The sequence below is a fragment of the Necator americanus genome, chromosome III (genome assembly GCF_031761385.1).
Source record: "Necator americanus strain Aroian chromosome III, whole genome shotgun sequence".
Classification (NCBI taxonomy): Eukaryota; Metazoa; Nematoda; class Chromadorea; order Rhabditida; family Ancylostomatidae; genus Necator; species Necator americanus.
Window position 1 is genome coordinate 30,934,095 of NC_087373.1, and position 18,484 is coordinate 30,952,578.

Sequence of the window (18,484 nt, forward strand, 5' to 3'; positions counted from 1 at the left end):
CTTGAAAAAAAATTTGCTGGAAACCAAAGGCACAAAAGAAAACTAGAAAGAAGGGAAAGATGAGAATAAATAGAGTGAAGAGAAAGAAAAAGGATAAAAAAAACGCGAAACGACACACTCGGCGGTCGGTCATCGACCTTTGAAAGACGTTGCCCATTGCACATTATTCGAATGAATGATGAATATACGATAATATATACAACTCGCATTGCAGCAGTGAAATGAGGAGCAGTGATCTTCGTCACGACATTGACACGGTATGGAATTCTTAGGAAGTTGGGGAATTTTCGGGTCAGAATTGGAACAGAACGACCTGAAGCCTGGTGGAATTATGTCTGCGGCTGCGCTTTAGGGTTCGCTAGTTCCAGCGGCGCTGCAGAGATGAGGGTGAAGGTCCCGTGGCGTCATGGCGAGCGCAGTCGCTTACACAACTGCACAAGGCTCCTGGTCGTTTTGACCCGATCGCATCCTGGAAAGGTCGTACAAAAGCGCACGGAATCGTCGTGCTTAAAAGACACCGACGATGTCAGTACACTAATCTCCGGTACGAGGGCATTTGACGTTTACAGCTCATGCCACCGTTGGAACTGATATGTGATCCATTTGCAGCCAGGTCCCACCCATTACTTTAAAAATAGCCGTGACGAGCTGCATTTACAGTCACCGTCAGATGCGTTCAACCGAGCTGACGCGACGCGTACGCGACGGCGACGAGCGATACCGTTGTTCAAAGATTACCACCGTAGCAAAACTGCGCCACCGATCGACGGATTCGTAAGTAAAGCAAGGTGCCCGCCTTCATCGAGCACGCGTCGCGTCAGCCTGGTGGAACGCGTTTGTTGGCGACTGTGAAGTACTACTTCCCATAAACGAGTCACCATAAATAGCGAAGAAAAGGAAAGACAATTTGTGAAAGGCGTGTCTGCATTTTTGCGTCATTATTATTAATATTATTATCATGGTAACAACATGAATATTTGCATTCACCAAAGTGAAGTGCTAAACTGAAGTGGATTGACATGTGTCTGCGTTTCTTTCGCCAGAGATGATCTCTAACGAATGATTGTCGACTGAATCAAATGATTCATGAAAAGAGCCACCGCTTGTGGATTCGATGCTCGATCACATTGCATGAAACGGACTGCTTGTTCCTGAAATTCAAAGGTTTGAATGGTTTGTATCCAAAAATGGGAGCCTTCACACTAAACAACCACAGACTCGACCGTTTCCTACCTGACAATCAAGAAGTCGTCTATGAAGCATCTCAGTCTGTTCCCTCAACGCACGAGTTTCCGCTTCCAACGCACGAAGCGCCGCTTCTGCGGACGAGATTTGCGCTTGTGCGCGAACAGCTTCGGTCTAAAAAGAAGCAGTTTCTCATGGAAGAAATTGCAGATTTGACTTTAACTTGGTTTTTGATGAAAAAAAAAAAACTGTTTGATATTGTTATATTCCGAATAAAATCAACGTATTCTTGGTGCGGTCGAAAAGACGTGCATTATGGTGCAACATTGCGTAAATGGTGGCGCTCAAAGCCACAGTATTTACAATCGCTCGCAGATGATCGCGAATGAAGTATGTTAGAGTATTTAGTGGTTGCTCCGACTCCAAGGTGGAGAAAAAAATTGAAGTGAAACAAAATACAGAATACAAACTGCAATTAAATGCATACAAAATTGATACAAACTACAGTGCAAAGCGGTTTGAATAAATGTCAAATCCAAAAAAATTCTTCCCACAGGGATAGAGAGTCAGAAAAACTTGTTTTCCTAGTAGTTCATAAAATCGAATCGCAGGTGATACGGGAATATTTTAAACTTGTTAAGGTAAACCTATTACTACGTTCTAGAAGTACAGACCAGTTTAGGAACATTGGCAAAAAAAAAAGAAAGTTCAAATGCAAATTCATCCATTCGGATTCAAATCAAACATGGAAACGGAGCTGACATTTGAAACATTACAAATCTAGTGTCTGAAACCAATAAAACTTTCTGGACAATCTACAATCATTACTCGAGCACGAGGATGAACTTCTGAAGGCCTTGAGTTTGATCAGCGCCCACCTGCAAAGTGTTTCCTCGGCTTTCCAGGTATCGACACTTGTTATCTGCCATAGTAAGCTTCGTCTTGTATACGGCACAATCGTAGCAACCGTTTGGACTCGCAGAAGAATGCGTTTCTGACGGTGAAACATGCGACGGTGAGACGACGAAACGTGAGTCAACGTTCTGGAAAAAAAAACGCCCGATATTTCCAATTTCCTCAGGTCAGCGGATTTTCCGGTAACTCACAAGGTGATGGAAAGCGCTTGGTGCGTCGCTTTTCTTGAACAGATTCACCGGTGAATGAGCGGAACTTGACGAACCATCCGAACTAGTTGCAGAGCCATTTTCGCACGGACTACAAAATCAATATATCGATTCTTACTGCATTAGATTCACGACAGAAATTAGGAACCTTTCCGTTCGTTTGATAACCAAGGGTTTTCCTTCATCGGATTCGCTACTGGAGACATTGAGCTAAAAGTACTTGATGTTGTAATTTGTTGCGGTTCAACGAAGGTGATTCAGTTCCGCTTATAGCGTTCGTCCATACGAGAATCAACACTAACCTTATCGTCATCGGTATGCGAGTCGTTGTCCACATTAACTTCACATTCATCTTCTTCTCGGGGATCAGCTTTTACCAAATCAACCATTGGTTTTGTGGCTAAACGTGGTGTCGAGTAAAAATCGATACTTATAGGCCCAAAATACTAATGTTACTGGTTTTGAAACCATCAAATAAGTTGAGCATGAAATTGAATGTTGTAGAACTGCTTGTAACTAACTGGTAACTGCTAATAAGTGAACTACGATGATCACATAATTTCGGCTATGAAGTCAAGAATTATGTAAAGATATTGAGTAATTTTTTGTGCTCTTCGTTCGCTTCGTTCGTAGAGCCAAAAAAATCACCCGAAACTCACGGGGGGAGAGAAGGAGGGGGGAATAGAAGTTAGCTTTCTAAACTCTCTAGTAGTTATCTGTGGAACACTCGGAAATTGCATAAGAAATATATGAACAAAATTTACTTTAAATAATTTTAGTACACGAACAAATATATGAAATTTGTCTTTTGAAAACAATATTTTTGAATTTTGAGAACAAAGTTGTCATGTCCCCAGTTAATTACTCGTAATTAATAACTTACTCTTAACGTTAACGTTAACTTTAACTTACTCGGAATAGGTTTCGGCAAGTTGTTCAACCATGCCGCTGCCAATCCAAACCCAGGCTGCGTCATCAACGAATTCAACACCAGACGATCCCGTAGTCGGCTCATATCTTCGGCAGTCGACGGCAACGATGGCGGAGGTGGTGGGGCGGTGGAAAAGAAAGGTAATCCAGGTGTAGGGTTCAGCACTGAAAAAAAAGACCGCCGTACTTATGGATATTGCCGGTGAAAGAAAACGAAGAGCCGAAGATGACATTTTTTTACCTCCAGGATTCTGCATTTGTGGCAAGGTATTATTATTGATTGACAATGTGGAGTACGGAGAATCCATACCATCTGGAGCAAGTCCCTTTCCAATTACTGGTACCGTAATCGATTTCCCTTCTTCTCTAGCCTAAAATCAGCTGCGATATTACAGTGGAGCAATGCGTAACGATTGGCAGATGGCGAATAAACGGCGATGTCCGCAATTGCGTACCTGAATATGCATGTGCAAGCTGGTTTTATCGGGGAACGCCCAATTGCAGCATCGACACATGAACATCCTCGAGATCTGATGTTGTTTGTACATATGCGCTCGTAGAGTTTCATTACCTGAACTCAATCGATTATTTGATCTACATTCAATAGAAAGTCTGGAATCTTACCAGAACTTTAGCTTGATTTTTTCTTTTTTTTTGATTTTTTTAAATTTTCAAAGTTTTTCCCTCAAATTTTTTTTCTTACAAATTCTTGGAAACAGGTAAAAGAACATAAGACCGATATTCTGGAGTGCTAATAGAGAAATCTAAAAGCGCGCTACAAATATATAGAAATGTTACAAATCAAAATAAAATTATTCAAAATTATTTGTATAGTTGTTCTGTCTCTGCATCTAATTCATTTATATTTCCTAGTTTTGAAAACCTTATTGAGAACCTTATTGAAAAAAAACTCGATTTTATTTACAGTGGGTAAATCATAGTTGAATTGAAAATTGGAATCAAAATTGATAATGATCACTGAAATTGAAAAATTAAAGAAATTGAATCTGACCTCGATCACTGGTCATTTGCACCGGAGCTGATGGAAATAAGGAGAAAACTCCGTTTTGTCCGAACGGAATCGGAAAGTTAGGGTGTTTCAAAAAAATAGACACTTTTAGCTTTTTTGTCTAAACTGTGCAGCTAAGCTGACATCCAAATCCTAGCTCACTGTAGGAATTCTTGGAAACTATTAGCTGCGGAATATTATTATTATTATTATTATTATTATTATTATTATTATTATTATTATTATTATTATTATTATTATTATTATTATTATTAAATTGCCATTATTTCGTAGATTATTATTATTATTATCATTATTATTGTAAAATTATCGTTGTTTCCGCAAAATAATGGTAATATTCTCTGAAATAATAATAATTTAAGTCTACAATATTCTGCCATAAATTTGTATGGGTCTATTTAATTTTAAAAAACGATGTCCTAAAAAAAAACAAAATTACTACATTCAAATCTTCCAGTAAGTAGTCATCTCAGCTTTTTAGGCCTCTGTAACTCCCTAACTCGATGTGACCTTCAATGACTGACGAATGATTTCAGGGAAAATCGCAATTCTCGCAACGAACTCGGTCATAGCAACGTGATAAAGATCGCATAGCCAGGAGAAACTTCTCGGCTGGGTCACCTGACTTTTATTAATGAGAAACGCGAATACGTGAAACAGGCTGTGAAAAGGTAATAGTATCTAAAGATTTTTTTCGATTTGCTATGTTTTGTTAGCGGAACGATTTTGAGAATCTGCGCTTTCTCGCGGTCGCCTAAAAGTGCATCCGAATGTGTGGATGTCGTCGTGCAAGATCGCTGCTGCTGCAACAATGAAATCGCTTTATTAAAAGAGATACATCGAATCGGGGCATGGATCCGGAAAAAAGTACGGGTCAAGACGTACGAATGAAAAAGTGCCGAGTGGGGGCGAAAATCGAAAATAACACACAAAACACACATACATAAACAAAGCAAACTACAGACGTAGAACGATGACGATATCATCGAGCATTTCGCTGCATGAATGAAGCTGGAAAAGCGAGCGGAAAAAATCGAGGACGACGGAGTTTTGGATCGCCTAGCGGTGGTGCATGTGAAGAATTGGGTCGGTTTGAAGGGGAATTTCCCGTGATTTTCATGGAATACACTGCGGAATTTTCAAGAAAAAAAAACGAAATTGGGACGTCGAAATTGGGATTGGGATGAGAACATGATTTCTTCAACAATAGCACAGCAATAATGAGAAAAATAACAATTTGTGGAGGAATTTTGTTCAAGAAACTACATCCCGGCAAGAAAGATTTTCAGGTTCTGAAGTTGAAGAGGCTAAAATTCAAAAGAAAAAAGAAAATAAAGTACGAAAATTCAAAGTTGTATATGGATCGAAAAATAATACTTATTTTTCGATTTTGTCAATTTTTTTTCGCAAAATCATACCACAAATTTTTTTCTAAACCACTATCTCAGAACACTATCATTAGCATCTTCTACGAAGTCTAACGGTGCGTTACCCCTGAGGGCATCATCTGAGGACTTTTGTCCCATAAACACAAACCTCAAATCAAACTCCACCACCATATTCCAGTTTAAAGTAGAGTTTATAAAGACATTTTGAGTTTTGCAGGGATCTCTTTGCTTCTACGCAGGTATTTTTTTAGTTTACTGAAATTTTGTCAAGGCTTCCGGATTCATAAAAGATAGCATAAATTTAACTGGAAGATACAGCCAGAATTTTTTTCTCCTAAAAATAATGGTCTTGATGGGGTCACCTAGAAGAAGAAAAATCAACTATGCGTATTTTCTCACCTTTACTATTATATCCACAATTACAGGGAAAATTCAAAAACTCAAAATCTACGTTAAAATTAATTTTTTTAGAAGGAATTTATGATGTTTTAATTAATTAGTTGTTTAATTAGTTAATTTGTTTGTTAATTAATGTTGTAAATTTGAATTTTTTAAACTAAAGTTTTGAGAACAGAAGAAAAATATAGTCTGTGTTGTATAACTATGTGTAACTTATTCAGGTTCACACACTGAAATTTAGAGTGTGTGGCGGAAGGAAGAGAAAGTTTTTTTTCTAAATGATTCCGTTTTCCCAAGTAATTTTTGATCAAAGTTCTAAAATAGTTTGCAGAAATATCGCTAATTCACTCTAAAAGATACCTTCTATTATGTAGTATTGATTTTCCCAAAAGAAATAAGTAAGAAAAACTTTCAAAACCACTTCATATTTCAATAAATTCCAGAAAAGAAAGGAAGGAAATGATTGGTTACAAAAAAAAAAACAAATAACAGTCTCCTTTCATTGCCCGTCGTTTTTTTTTTGTTTCGCCGTATCCTCGTCCCAATCACTCGGAAATTTTTCACACATACGTATACACAGACACATATATATATACACTCATCTCCGAACTCATTGTGTGACGAGAAAATACGGAAAAACTTGTAAGGAAACTCTCTATGGTCACCTGTATGTGTATGTGAGTGTGTGTGTATGTGTGAATATTTACGTACGTCGCACTACGTACACAAAACGTTAAAACGCAGTATGAACTCTCGCCGCATCGCATCGCATCGCACTTTTTTACACTCTCTACAAAAGCGTATTGACAGCGATCGAAAACGGTGAAAACGGAAGCGCCGGCGCTCGCTGTGAAATGGAGAACGATGGAGTGAGTGAGTGAGTGAGTGGTGCGAGAATAAAACGGCAAACGACGTTGTGTCGGCACGGTCGGTGGCTGCGCAGGTCGAATACAATTGGAATTGGCGCGAAGGAAAAACGATTCAAAAAATTTGACCTCTCAAAAAAGGGTCCGTCTACTTCGAAAAAATCTTGTATTTTCGTAAATGAACGAAGTACACGAAAATCGAAAATAGAAAATTTCCGGCAAGGTCTGTACTTTATCGTAGCGCATTACTGGTGGTATATGTAGAACGTGAGATTTTTTTTTCCGGTCATAGGTTAGATATTCTACGATTCCGGAAACTCCACGGAATCCCTACGATAGCGAGAATACGTAACCTACGGTGGGAAAAAAACTCACGCTCTATGTATGCCACTAGGGCATAACGATAAATCACAAGTCCGAGTCCTTTTTTCCTACCTATTCGATGGAATTTTTTTTTGTTGAGGAATATTCTACCAAGTTCTAGCAGTTAGCAGCCATTTTGTGAAAGTACACTTAATGATCTGATAGAACAAAGAAAATTATCGTAATTTAAAAGTTTCAGGGAATGTTCGACGAAGGAGCATAAATTTCTGGATTTTCTACGGTTAACTATTAATTAGGTGCGGAAATGTTAGTGCAAGGGAATAAATCGAGAAGATTTTTATGTTTCCAGGTCGATTGGGAAAATTTGCAAGGAAAATTTCATCCGTTGTCAGTGACGCAAAGATTTTTATATTCATTCATTATACCAATATTTATTTTTATATCTTCACTTGTGGCAAAAAAGAGGCGAAAGTGAAGAAACCCAGCAAATCCTTGTTCTACAAATAAAAAAAAAAAAAAACAAATCAGGCAGGCAAAATACTTTTCTCTTTTCTACTTTTCTTTTCCTGTGACTGAACGAGCCTCTACTGCATAAATCGGAAGAAAAACGTTGAGACGGCAATAAAAATGTGAGGAAGGAAAACACCAGAACACCTGAGGAGAAAAAAGTAGAAGAAGATATCTAAGAGCAAGAAACACACGCTAAATACATGAGAATTGGACCGAAATGAAAATCAAACAGAGATTGTGGATAAAGTCAGGATGGAGAACGATTCACGCCTACAAGCGATACGAAAACAAAGGAGGCAAAATAGCACTTTCTAGGAATTGTCCAAAAAAACAACGCAAAATGTTTTCTCACCAGAATTTTCGGAGTTAGCCGGCACAAGCAGTCCCATTTGTCGTGAATCCACTGGCGCTGCGGTCAGTTCCATAGCTGCTCCTTTTAGTTTTCGCTTCCTTGAGCCCGCATAACCCGCCGATTCATAAGCCAATAGGTATTCCTTCTTCCTTTGCAGTATTCGACACACATTGCTTTTCGCTATCGTGTAGCGTTCAGCGATTGCCGCTTGGCTCATGCCCGAATTCTCCTCGGCGAGTCGTATCAGTTGAACCTTCTCCTGTAACGTCAACTCCTTGTACGGTTTCTTTTTGCGACGTTCCTGATCGTTTTCCGTCGGAGGAGTGGTGGCAGTGATACTGGAGCAGTTGTCGGTGGCTCCGTTGTCCATCCGCGCGGATGAAAATGAAATTTGGAACGCGACACGAGACGAGCGTGAAGTGAAAGCTGCACCGAACGAGTCGCACCGTAGACGTTTCAGTTTTCTGACCCCTGTTTTCTGGCGACAACGGGACGCTGACGACGATGAGCGAGTGGGTGGACGGCGAACGCACCGGACACCTCGATGCAACAACGACACCCAACCAATCACCCTAGTCGCCGACGATCCCAATACGTTTCCAGTGCATTAGTGTCAGAAGTTTTTGAAAAAGATACGGATCGATTTAGGGATTAGAATAGATTCAAGCCGTCAATTGGCACGTTATGGCAGCACGACGCGGAACCGTCGGTGTGAACCTCCGAAATGGGCGGAGCGGGCGATGACCGCCGAATGTTGCCGCTGGACTCTCGCCGCAAGCAAACAACTGCACATGCTCGGTTCGTTATGAATAGCTACGATTCAGTGGAACAGGGACAGCCGGTGAAATGGCTGGGGTCAAACTCGAATGTGAGGATTCGGACGAGTTCCAAAGCGTAAAAATCCAGGTGTTAAAAGCCCATCGCAGGATTTTTCGCTCAAAAACTCCCGGTTGATTAGTTAATAGATCCTTTTTTTGAATGAAACGCTAAAAAACTGATCAATTTGTTACATAATTCTAAATAGGATTCTGAACAGAAGTGGCTCTCGCACAGAGCAAAAAGCAACCATAGGTACAACACAAGCAAAAAAAATCAAAGAAATCACAACTTAAAGATGCATTATTATTATTACTACTATTATTATTACTATTATTATTATTAGTAGTAGTAGTTGTTGTTGTTGTTGGTGGTGTATTAAGTTCCTATTTATTTCATATTTATCATTAGTTGTATGTTAATGAATAGGAAAATAAGAAATTTAAGGGAAGTAAGAAATATAAGCAATTCTTGGAAAGGCGTGGTCAAAAGCATTGTGCCCTAGTGGCTGAAACATTCATTCATTCACTAATCATTCTTTCATTCACCAGTCGTTCGTCCATTCGTTCACTCAGTCATTCATTCATTCATTCATTCATTCGCCTATTCATTCACGGAAAATAACTGCTTCTACAAAAAATCGTGAAATTATAGAAAGTTTTCTTGAGGTCTACGTAAGGTCTTAACAGACTAATATCTTAAAATTCACATCAGAATTGGCGACCATAAGACCAGACCAAATTATTTTCTTACAAATTATCCCTATTTTTGTTCACTTACTCCCGTTTTTTTCTCCTCCTCTATCCAAACTTTCCTCTTTTCATACATATTCACTTTCAATTCATGCGTTTTCGTTACGAGGCCGAGAAACGAAGCGTGTGCCCTTTCGCCTGTACCAGGCAGTCCTTGTTTGTGCATCATATCTCGTATTTGCAATAAAAAAAATTCCGTGAATGATGACGTCGCCACCGTCATGAACGGCCATAGCTGGCGAGAATTTCACCATATTTGTACGATTTGTTGACGGACACTATTAGTGATCGTAAGTTACAAGCGATTCGCATACATAATAAATAAATAAATAATGCACTAATTTTCTCCTTTAAACAATAAGGATCTTGTATCTAATGTAAGTAGTGTCAAAAACTACTAGTATTTAAACTTGCACCTATCCATAATTGGTAATGCTGTATTTCCAAAGGCACTGAAGTTTTTTCCCTGGAGGAAAGGTATTGAAAATCCATCAGGGAGTATGGAAGTGGATTATTGAAAATGGGCAGAGAATTTATTTTAGATTTCAAAAGTTTCTTGAGCTGAGCTCTTCTTTTTTCAAAAAAAAAATAACACAAGCAGAGAATCTCGGATCATTTGTGGAATCCCGTAATACATCTACTGCCTGAATAACTGAGCTAAATACGGTTGAACAGTGACCAGAAATACCTGCACCGAAAAAAAACCAATATCAAATAAGTGCAACACACCGGTGATAGTCACGTGGCGGTACAGAAAGTGGACCGGCAAAAAAAAACAACTAATTTTGAAAGAGACACGGATAGTATAGGTGTGAAAAAAATGAAAAGAATTTTTAATGGAAATGGTAGCGATTAGGATTGCTGGGTAGGGTGTACAGTGTTGTACAGTAAGTGGTGATTATAGCGAATACAAGCTTATGTGACTCTGATGCTTGATCGATTTCAGGATAAATCAATTGCGAAATCAAATTTATAATCTCAAGTGCTTCCAGAAAAGTCGTAAAATTCAGCAGACCGGAGTTCAAATAGTTCTAGTTTTATAACAATTAAAATAGCTAATCACCTTAATCTTTTTTTATTCACACCCTCAACGGGTCACTTTTTTATTTTTTATTTACATTATAAAATATTTATATTGTTTATTTTTTATTTACACCCTTAACGGGCCAATTTTTTTTCCACAAGAATATCGATTTCCATAAATTCCATCCTTATCGTAGCATTATTCACTAATCTGTTGAATGACCCAATTTTCCCGCTATTTGTAGTTTATCTAGGAAGCGCAAAAAAAAAACTAGAGGTATCCTTAAAGAAGCTTCGCAAGATCACTTAAGAATTATCGAAACCTTCAATTGCCTAAAGGCCAAAATCCATGTCCGCGATAACGATGGTGTAAAATTTTCCTGATTTTTAGCACAAAAGTGGAATTTGGCCATGGTTACTTACAATCATTTTTTTTAATCTACGCAAAGAAATGGAGGTACGCCTGTTTGTTTGATCGATAGGGTTTTATTCCCGTCTGAGAAAGATTTCCACTAAAAAAAAGAGCGTCACGCACAACTATCTTCCAGCCGAAGAAATTCCGTGAACTGCAGAGCGGATGCGTCGCGGTTGCCTGGGTGAACATAAATGCCGGTGAGTAGGCGTAGTTCCTTTATTTCACCTGGTTATACATATTATCGTTCGTCACTGTTTGACAGTAATCAATTATGGATTTTAGTTCTTGAAAACAGTAAGACCTAATCAATTTCTTTTATGTGACGCTAAATTCAGACTCCTACACTTCCGTGTTTGTTCCTTGTTCCTTGTTTGCAAAAGTTCCACCTTTCTTCCGAAAATTCATTAAAATAGTAATTTTCAGAAGGTAATCATCTAGCCGGAGAATATCGGATATTTTTGAAAATCATTTTCCACGATTTCACTATGAATAGACGTTAGTGCCCTTAACATATAGAAATGGGTCATCACTGAATGACGATTAAGCACACCAACGTATGGAACTGGTTGAATCCGTCACCCATCACCATGCGATCGCTACAAACTAGTACAGCAAAACAAGGATTTGAATTGAAATGTGCCCCATAGTGGGAAGGTACACACACACGCTGACGACAGTTCGAGGTCAGGCAGGGTTGGGGTCGTCTGGAAGTGGGAAGTGAACCACTAGGTCCGTTAGATTCAAGCTGGACCCGAAGCGAATCCGAAGTGAACTTTATCGATGCTAACGTTTAACTGCCCTGCCTAATTCTTGACGCTGGGGCAACACATGGTTTAGTGGACCATGTCCCGCATATCACAGCGTTCTGAACCGGTCATCTTTGTGCCGCTGCCGGTGCTTAATCTCGTCTACCGGTTCACATTTATGTCAATCCCATCTCAAAAACATACCGATCAATTAAAACAGTCCATAAGCACCTGTGTATATGGTAAGAGAACAAGTTTGTAGTCGTTTTTGATCATATGTACAAGCGACGCGAAGCGATGCGGGAATAAATTCAAAGGTGCAACTATGAATGAATAGGAATAGAAGGGAGGGGAAAAAATGAGGTGAAAATTTGAGAAACCTTAGGAGTCTGGATTTCTCTCTAAACGGAAGGAAAAGGTTACATCCAGATATCAGGCAACAAGCGTTTTATACCTCGAGAAAATCTTTTTTTTTCCTCCAGCCCAATTCTAGTATGTGATCTACAAAATCGGTTATCTGTAAATGAATTTGGTACCTTACCAGGAATGATGGACAGTCAAATGTCAGATTTATGTCAGATTTATGAGACCTGAGACTTGGTCGTGAAAAAAAACAAGGTAAACCACAAATTTTTCATTTGATGAGGTTACTAAAAAGAATCAACTTCTATTAGTCAACAGAGCAAAAATACGAAAGAACTCTCTCTAAAAATTCTGGTAACACAATGATTCTTTCGCTAATAAACTGCCTGATCATTTAATCCACAGGAATGGTCATTACAGTTATTTTAATTCACTTGATTGAAACTCAAAAATAAAATAAAAACAGAATAGTTGGAATATTCTAGGTTGATTCACTAGTGAAGACTAACCTTTTTTGAGAGATGAGGAAGCGCTCGATTCGGGATTTGAACCGAATGCCTCTCAATTCTGATTTAAGAATAGGGATAAACTAAAAACTCAGGACTAAACGATACAAATTGTCTAATCTGATCAACTTCACGGATTTCAAGACAAGTAAGACTTTTTAGAGGTCACCGGATCCCAATGATTCAGCAGCTAGCCACACATGACAACTTATGTTGTACGACAACTTATGTGGATCTAGACAACCGCGCCGCGTTTGCTACGCGCAGCGCTACTATTAAGAAATGCAATGAAATGAAAAGAAAAAATCCTACCCCACTTGTCAAATAAATTTTCTAATTTCTGCAAATTTTTCAATCATATGAAGCACAGATGCAAGTGGGCGTGGATCAAAGCAGGAACCAGATCGGTAGCTGGAACGTATACACGGATATTCATTTTCCAGTAAATCTCAAATGAACGAGAAAATGAGTTGTTGCGATCAACGAATGACAGAAACTCCAAAATACCCCTGATAATCAATAATATCGGTGTCCTGGAACGAAATAGGTAAAAATATTCATAACTTAAAGAGCCAAAAGGATATTTAATTTACTAGAACTTTTAGCAAATTAGTATCAGGTTTCCCTTAAAAACTGAGTAGCAATAAAGTGTGTTCTCGCAGAAATAGTTCTAGTTTCCTTTTTCGTTGCCTAGAAGTTATCAAAATTGTTTTTACCTCCAGTATTAGGACAAACTGAAAACATTCATTGGGATTAAAATTGATCCATGGGAAGCCGGTTAGCAACGGTTAGGAACAAGTGAAATTAACATGAACGCCGCTGTACTGTGCTCTGCCAGCCACGAGACCAAATCCAATGGCCACGGATCGCCAAAGGGGCACAAGAGCGTTCCCATCAGAAGTGTGCGATCAACCGCGTACGCGTCGCGAGCGTCCACTATGAAAGCATTTATTGAGGCATTTTTGTGATTCGTCCATGTGAAAATATTATCGACGTTGAATGTGTTTTCCTAGATGACGCCTATGCGCTTCAGATTTAAGGATGGGGAAGAGGAAAGGGAACGCTCGTCAAGCAGAGGAAAGTGTGTGTGCGTTGCGGCAGGTGCGCCGCGTTCATCTGGCTGAACACATGTGACGCCGACTATGTGCGCCGAGCGCGATGTCTTGATGTTCATAGTACCAATTTATGCGATCCCACTACAATATTTACTATTTACCAGTTCATGACAGTATCTTGTAAACATAATACAAGCGTACATAGAACAAAACCTGAATAAGGAACGAAAGATTAGAAAACACATTTACTTACTTTCTACTGGACACGTTTATTTAGTGAAGTTTTTGTATAATTACTGTTTTTCTCCACTTGTTTTTTGTTGTTCAAATAACTGGTAACCGGAACGTGTGTGAAATTTAATCCACACAAATCCTAAGATATCCTGAGAGAATCCTAAGAGGATAAATCTCAAGAGATAAGTCTTCTCTGCCGATCAAAATGAACATCGCTTAGGTATCAAAATGGTCTCAGAAAAGTATCTTGCGGAAAATGCAATAAATATGGAAAGGATTTCTGGATTATGTCATGGATCCTGATAGTTTTGCAAGAAATGCTTGTTCAAAAAGCAAGACATCGAAATATGAATTGTTAATTACATATCTTACCCAACTGGAATAACTCATATGTACATATTGAGGCTCGCGCAAGCGAAATCCAACAAAAAACTCTAGCAATTTCAATCAGAAACTGGTAACTATAGAAGGGAGGAATTTGTATAGTTACGTCAGATGTTTCCTGAGACAGCTTCGAATTAGAGTTAAGTCCTTTAGGGATTTGAACGACAAATTAATCATGAAATAATATTTTATTTTAGGAATATGGAAGTCAGTTACATGATTTTAGAGCAATACATGGATTCATGGATTACCCATAGTGCGCTCGAAAGTGGTTATTGCATATTTGGTGCAAGAAAACAGGCATGTTTTCACCTTTCCATGGAAGAAACACCAATGATAATAAAATAATTGCTAGCTAGTACTTTTCTAGGAATTTCAAAAAATTTTTGTATTCACCACTACTAGAAAAATTGCAAAAAAAAACTGTGGAAGTGAAAACTGGAAATTGAGATATTTGAAGAAAAGTTTCAGAAAATTTCGAGACGTTTTCAAAGATTAAGAATTTAAAAATGTCTAGTGATACCTATTCATACTTTTAAAAAAGGAACTTTTCAAAACTATTTGAAGAATCAAGTTCAAATGAAGAAAGTTGGGTTTCTAAGTGAAAACTTAAGATTTCTGCGAATATTTTTCACCTACAAATACGTTGAACCACCGGAAACCAATAATATTTATCTGAATTCTTAGATTCGCAAAAGATAGGAGAAAAGAAGGGAAATGGGACTACAGAAGAATTTGAAAAAGTCTCGCTTGCGACTATCATACAGGTCGACACAGGTGGTGTGATCTACAATATTCCATAAAGATCCAAAACTATCTAATCTCAATTTGTATAAATCAGATCAACTTTCGTTGCCCTAGATGAATCCAGTATTCAAAATCTGTTCCTTGGACTCCAACATCACGCTCCGTTCATATGAGCAGCACATACCTAACCCCAGTTCAAATCAAATCAAATCAAACCCATTTATCCAAGTCAGGTCAAAAATCCACTTCATACCTTCCAAGTATTTTTAAAATAAGGCTCATATAAAATCAATTTAGTGAATCACAATATGAGAGACTACAAACCTTTAGAATGGTATAATAAATTACATTTGGTACAAATTTAGTGCAATAAAAATTTTAATTTGCACGAAAAAAAATCGATGGCTAAGGATCACCTGATAAGAATATTTCTTAATTTTTCTTGATGAGTGGTGAAAGATATGTAGATCAATAAACGTTGAAATTGAATTAGGAGAGAAATTTACTCTCCAGTACGCAATGAAAATTCTCAATAGCTGTAGCTCCAATTTTCAATTGTTAAGCAGTTCGTTTCCATTACGACTGACGGGTTCGTAAGCGGAGTAACGGGAAATCAGCCGTATGTTGACTAGTAGATCAAAGGGAATTAGTTATTGATCGGTAGATCAGGTTTTTGGAGATAACGTTTTGCTGGAACGTAATCCGAAAGTACGCTGTACATTGGACTCGGGCTTTTTTTTTACGGTACATTGCACATCCAAACACAATGTGTACAGAATTCCATATCAAACTTTCGCCCCCCGATCAATATGTGAATTTTTCCACTTCGCCACCTACCGTTACCCGTTATACGAACTGTACAAAACTGTATGTTTACATATGGGTGGGAAGCACTTCCTGGATCGTTGCGCTACAAGGTCGCCGCCATCAAGTGATCGCACCGCACGGACACTGTTTGCACATAGCGTTTTTCCCAATTCAACATCAGCAATCCGTTTATTTAGCTGGGTTATGACTCGATGACGTCACAAGGTGTGCTACTGGCTGTATATTAGCGCACGACTATGGTTGTGTTTAACAGTAGGAGGAGAAGCCCATCCTAAAGGTATCCTCGCACGAATCTGGGGTGGTGCGGGATTCAGGTGGGTTATGCCTACGGAGTCGTCGATTATGGAGAGAAGGGTGATTCCGTCCATTTCTTCTTAATTGCCGTAAAAAGCTGCCCGGAAGATACGACTTCCAACGTTCCGGCGCGCAATTTTCCACAACGAGTTCGATTTGAGCGCGCCAGCTTTGTGCACGCGCCACATCTTCCGGGCCGTTTTTCGCGGCAATTTGGAAGAAATGGACGAAATCACCCTGCTCTCCATAATCCACGACCCCGTATAGGAACTCTCCATCTGAAATCCCCAGATTCGTAGGGTGATCCTAGGAGAAAAAAAGAACAAAGATTCCTTCTTGCTAAGACAATTCCGGCTCCAACCTGAATTTGAACTAAAAATTTCCAAAAAAAAGGAATGAGAGCAATATGATGGTCTGATTGCGGCCCAAGCGTTTTATTTTCTCTCTTTTTCCAATTACTGACATTACGTCAGGGTAGCCATAATTACTTAATATTTGATATTGTATTAATAATTAGTATTATATGGCTTGGAAATGGCTTTTTCATACGAAAACATCAAAACAGCAGAGATTTAGAACCGCCGTTTAACTACTTTAATCTACCAAATATTTAGTAATCCACTAAATAGTAGAATAATTATTTAAAAATGAACAATAAACAATAAGACTAAGTAATAATTTTAATAACAATAATAATAATAACAATGATAATAATAATAATAATAATAGTCTACTAACTACTTTCATCCACTTACTTTAATGTACTGTAAGGCTTTGATTTCTAATTGATCTAATTGCTTGTATTACTCTCTCACCAAAATTTCGGTTCGAAATTACTCTGTGAATTATGAACCCCATAAATTCCACACAATAATTGATGCAGTGAAAAAACGAAAAAAAAAAATGAAATCGACTTGAAAATGCTCATAAAAGACAGTTTTGGGAATGAATTCTTAACCATAATACAGCTATTCGGTAAATAATCCATGCTTGTAGTACTCCCAAATCCTCTATATTCGAGCAATTTCTACAGTTTTTAATTACTTTCATATACTTGGATGCATCCTTCAGAACTATCATCACCGCTCATTCTTATTTCATATTTTGCAGGAACAACGTTTTTGATCGATCCGTGATTGTTTTTTTTTGGATTTTTTGTGATTCTTTTTGCCTTTCTTAAACGTAGATCTTTGTAGATAAGTACTCATATTAATGCACCCTTAATCACATAATTATCCTGGAATTTTAGGCATAATCGTATTCGTTTTCAGTTTTTCTTCGCAGCCAGACTACTTTCATTTTTCAGAGCTCGACAGAGTCAGTTTAGTTGTATAATTCCATGATATATTCTATTCTGGAAAACTTTTCAGACGGCTATACGCAGATGACTCAAAGGAACTCTAGCCCTACATACGGCAGAATAACGCAAATTTACACCACTACATGGAGTTTTCCTTAATTAGCTGCGGTTGAAAACTGGGACCTCCAATTATCGACCAGTATAAGTTTGGAGTTTGGATCTACAGAAGAAAGTTTTCTTTTTGTCATAAAAAACCTGGAAAAGCGCACAGGGCAGAACTAATCAACTAAGGCCAGATACTTTTATCTCATATCTTTTAGGCGCATAAAAATTGTGGAATTAATGCACATGTGAACTAATAAAAGTGACTCTGCTGAGGTGGAGATCAATTATTGTGTGGAATTCATGGAATTCATAATTCTCAGAATAAATTCAAGTCGAAATTTTGATGAAAAATTAATACGGGCAATTAGATCAATTAGAAATCAAAGACTTATAGTACATTAAAGCAAGGAGATGAAAGTAGTTAGTAGACTATTATTATTATTATTATTATTATTATTATTATTATTATTATTATTATTATTACTATTATTATTATTATTATTGCCATTATTATTATTACTAATATTAAAATTATTACTTAGTCTTATTGTTTATTGCTTATTGTTTGTTTTTTAAATAATTACTCTACTATTTAGTGCATTACTAAATGATAAGGTAGATTAAAATAGTTAAATGGTGGTTCTAAATCTCTGCTGTTTTGATGTCCTAACGATGAAAAAGTCATGCCCAGACCATACAATTCTAATTATTAATATTAATATCAAATATTAAGTAATTATGGCTACCCAGACGTAATAGCAGTAATTGGACGAGAAAAATAAAACACTGGAGCCGCAACCAGACCATC

The 18,484-nt window shown here is 37.9% G+C and overlaps 1 protein-coding gene across 1 annotated transcript; it reads right to left on the reverse strand.

Annotated features, from left to right (window-relative positions):
- Positions 1-1,052: 1,052 nt before the first annotated feature.
- Positions 1,053-8,478, reverse strand: RB195_011524 (uncharacterized protein; the record flags this gene model as incomplete). The annotated part of the gene is made up of 10 exons (XM_064192974.1): positions 1,053-1,151; positions 1,234-1,359; positions 2,064-2,228; positions 2,292-2,400; positions 2,458-2,519; positions 2,612-2,709; positions 3,222-3,404; positions 3,481-3,610; positions 3,695-3,810; positions 8,109-8,478. 10 exons carry the CDS (start codon positions 8,476-8,478, stop codon positions 1,053-1,055), a joined length of 1,458 nt encoding a protein of 485 aa, XP_064050557.1.
- Positions 8,479-18,484: the final 10,006 nt, after the last annotated feature.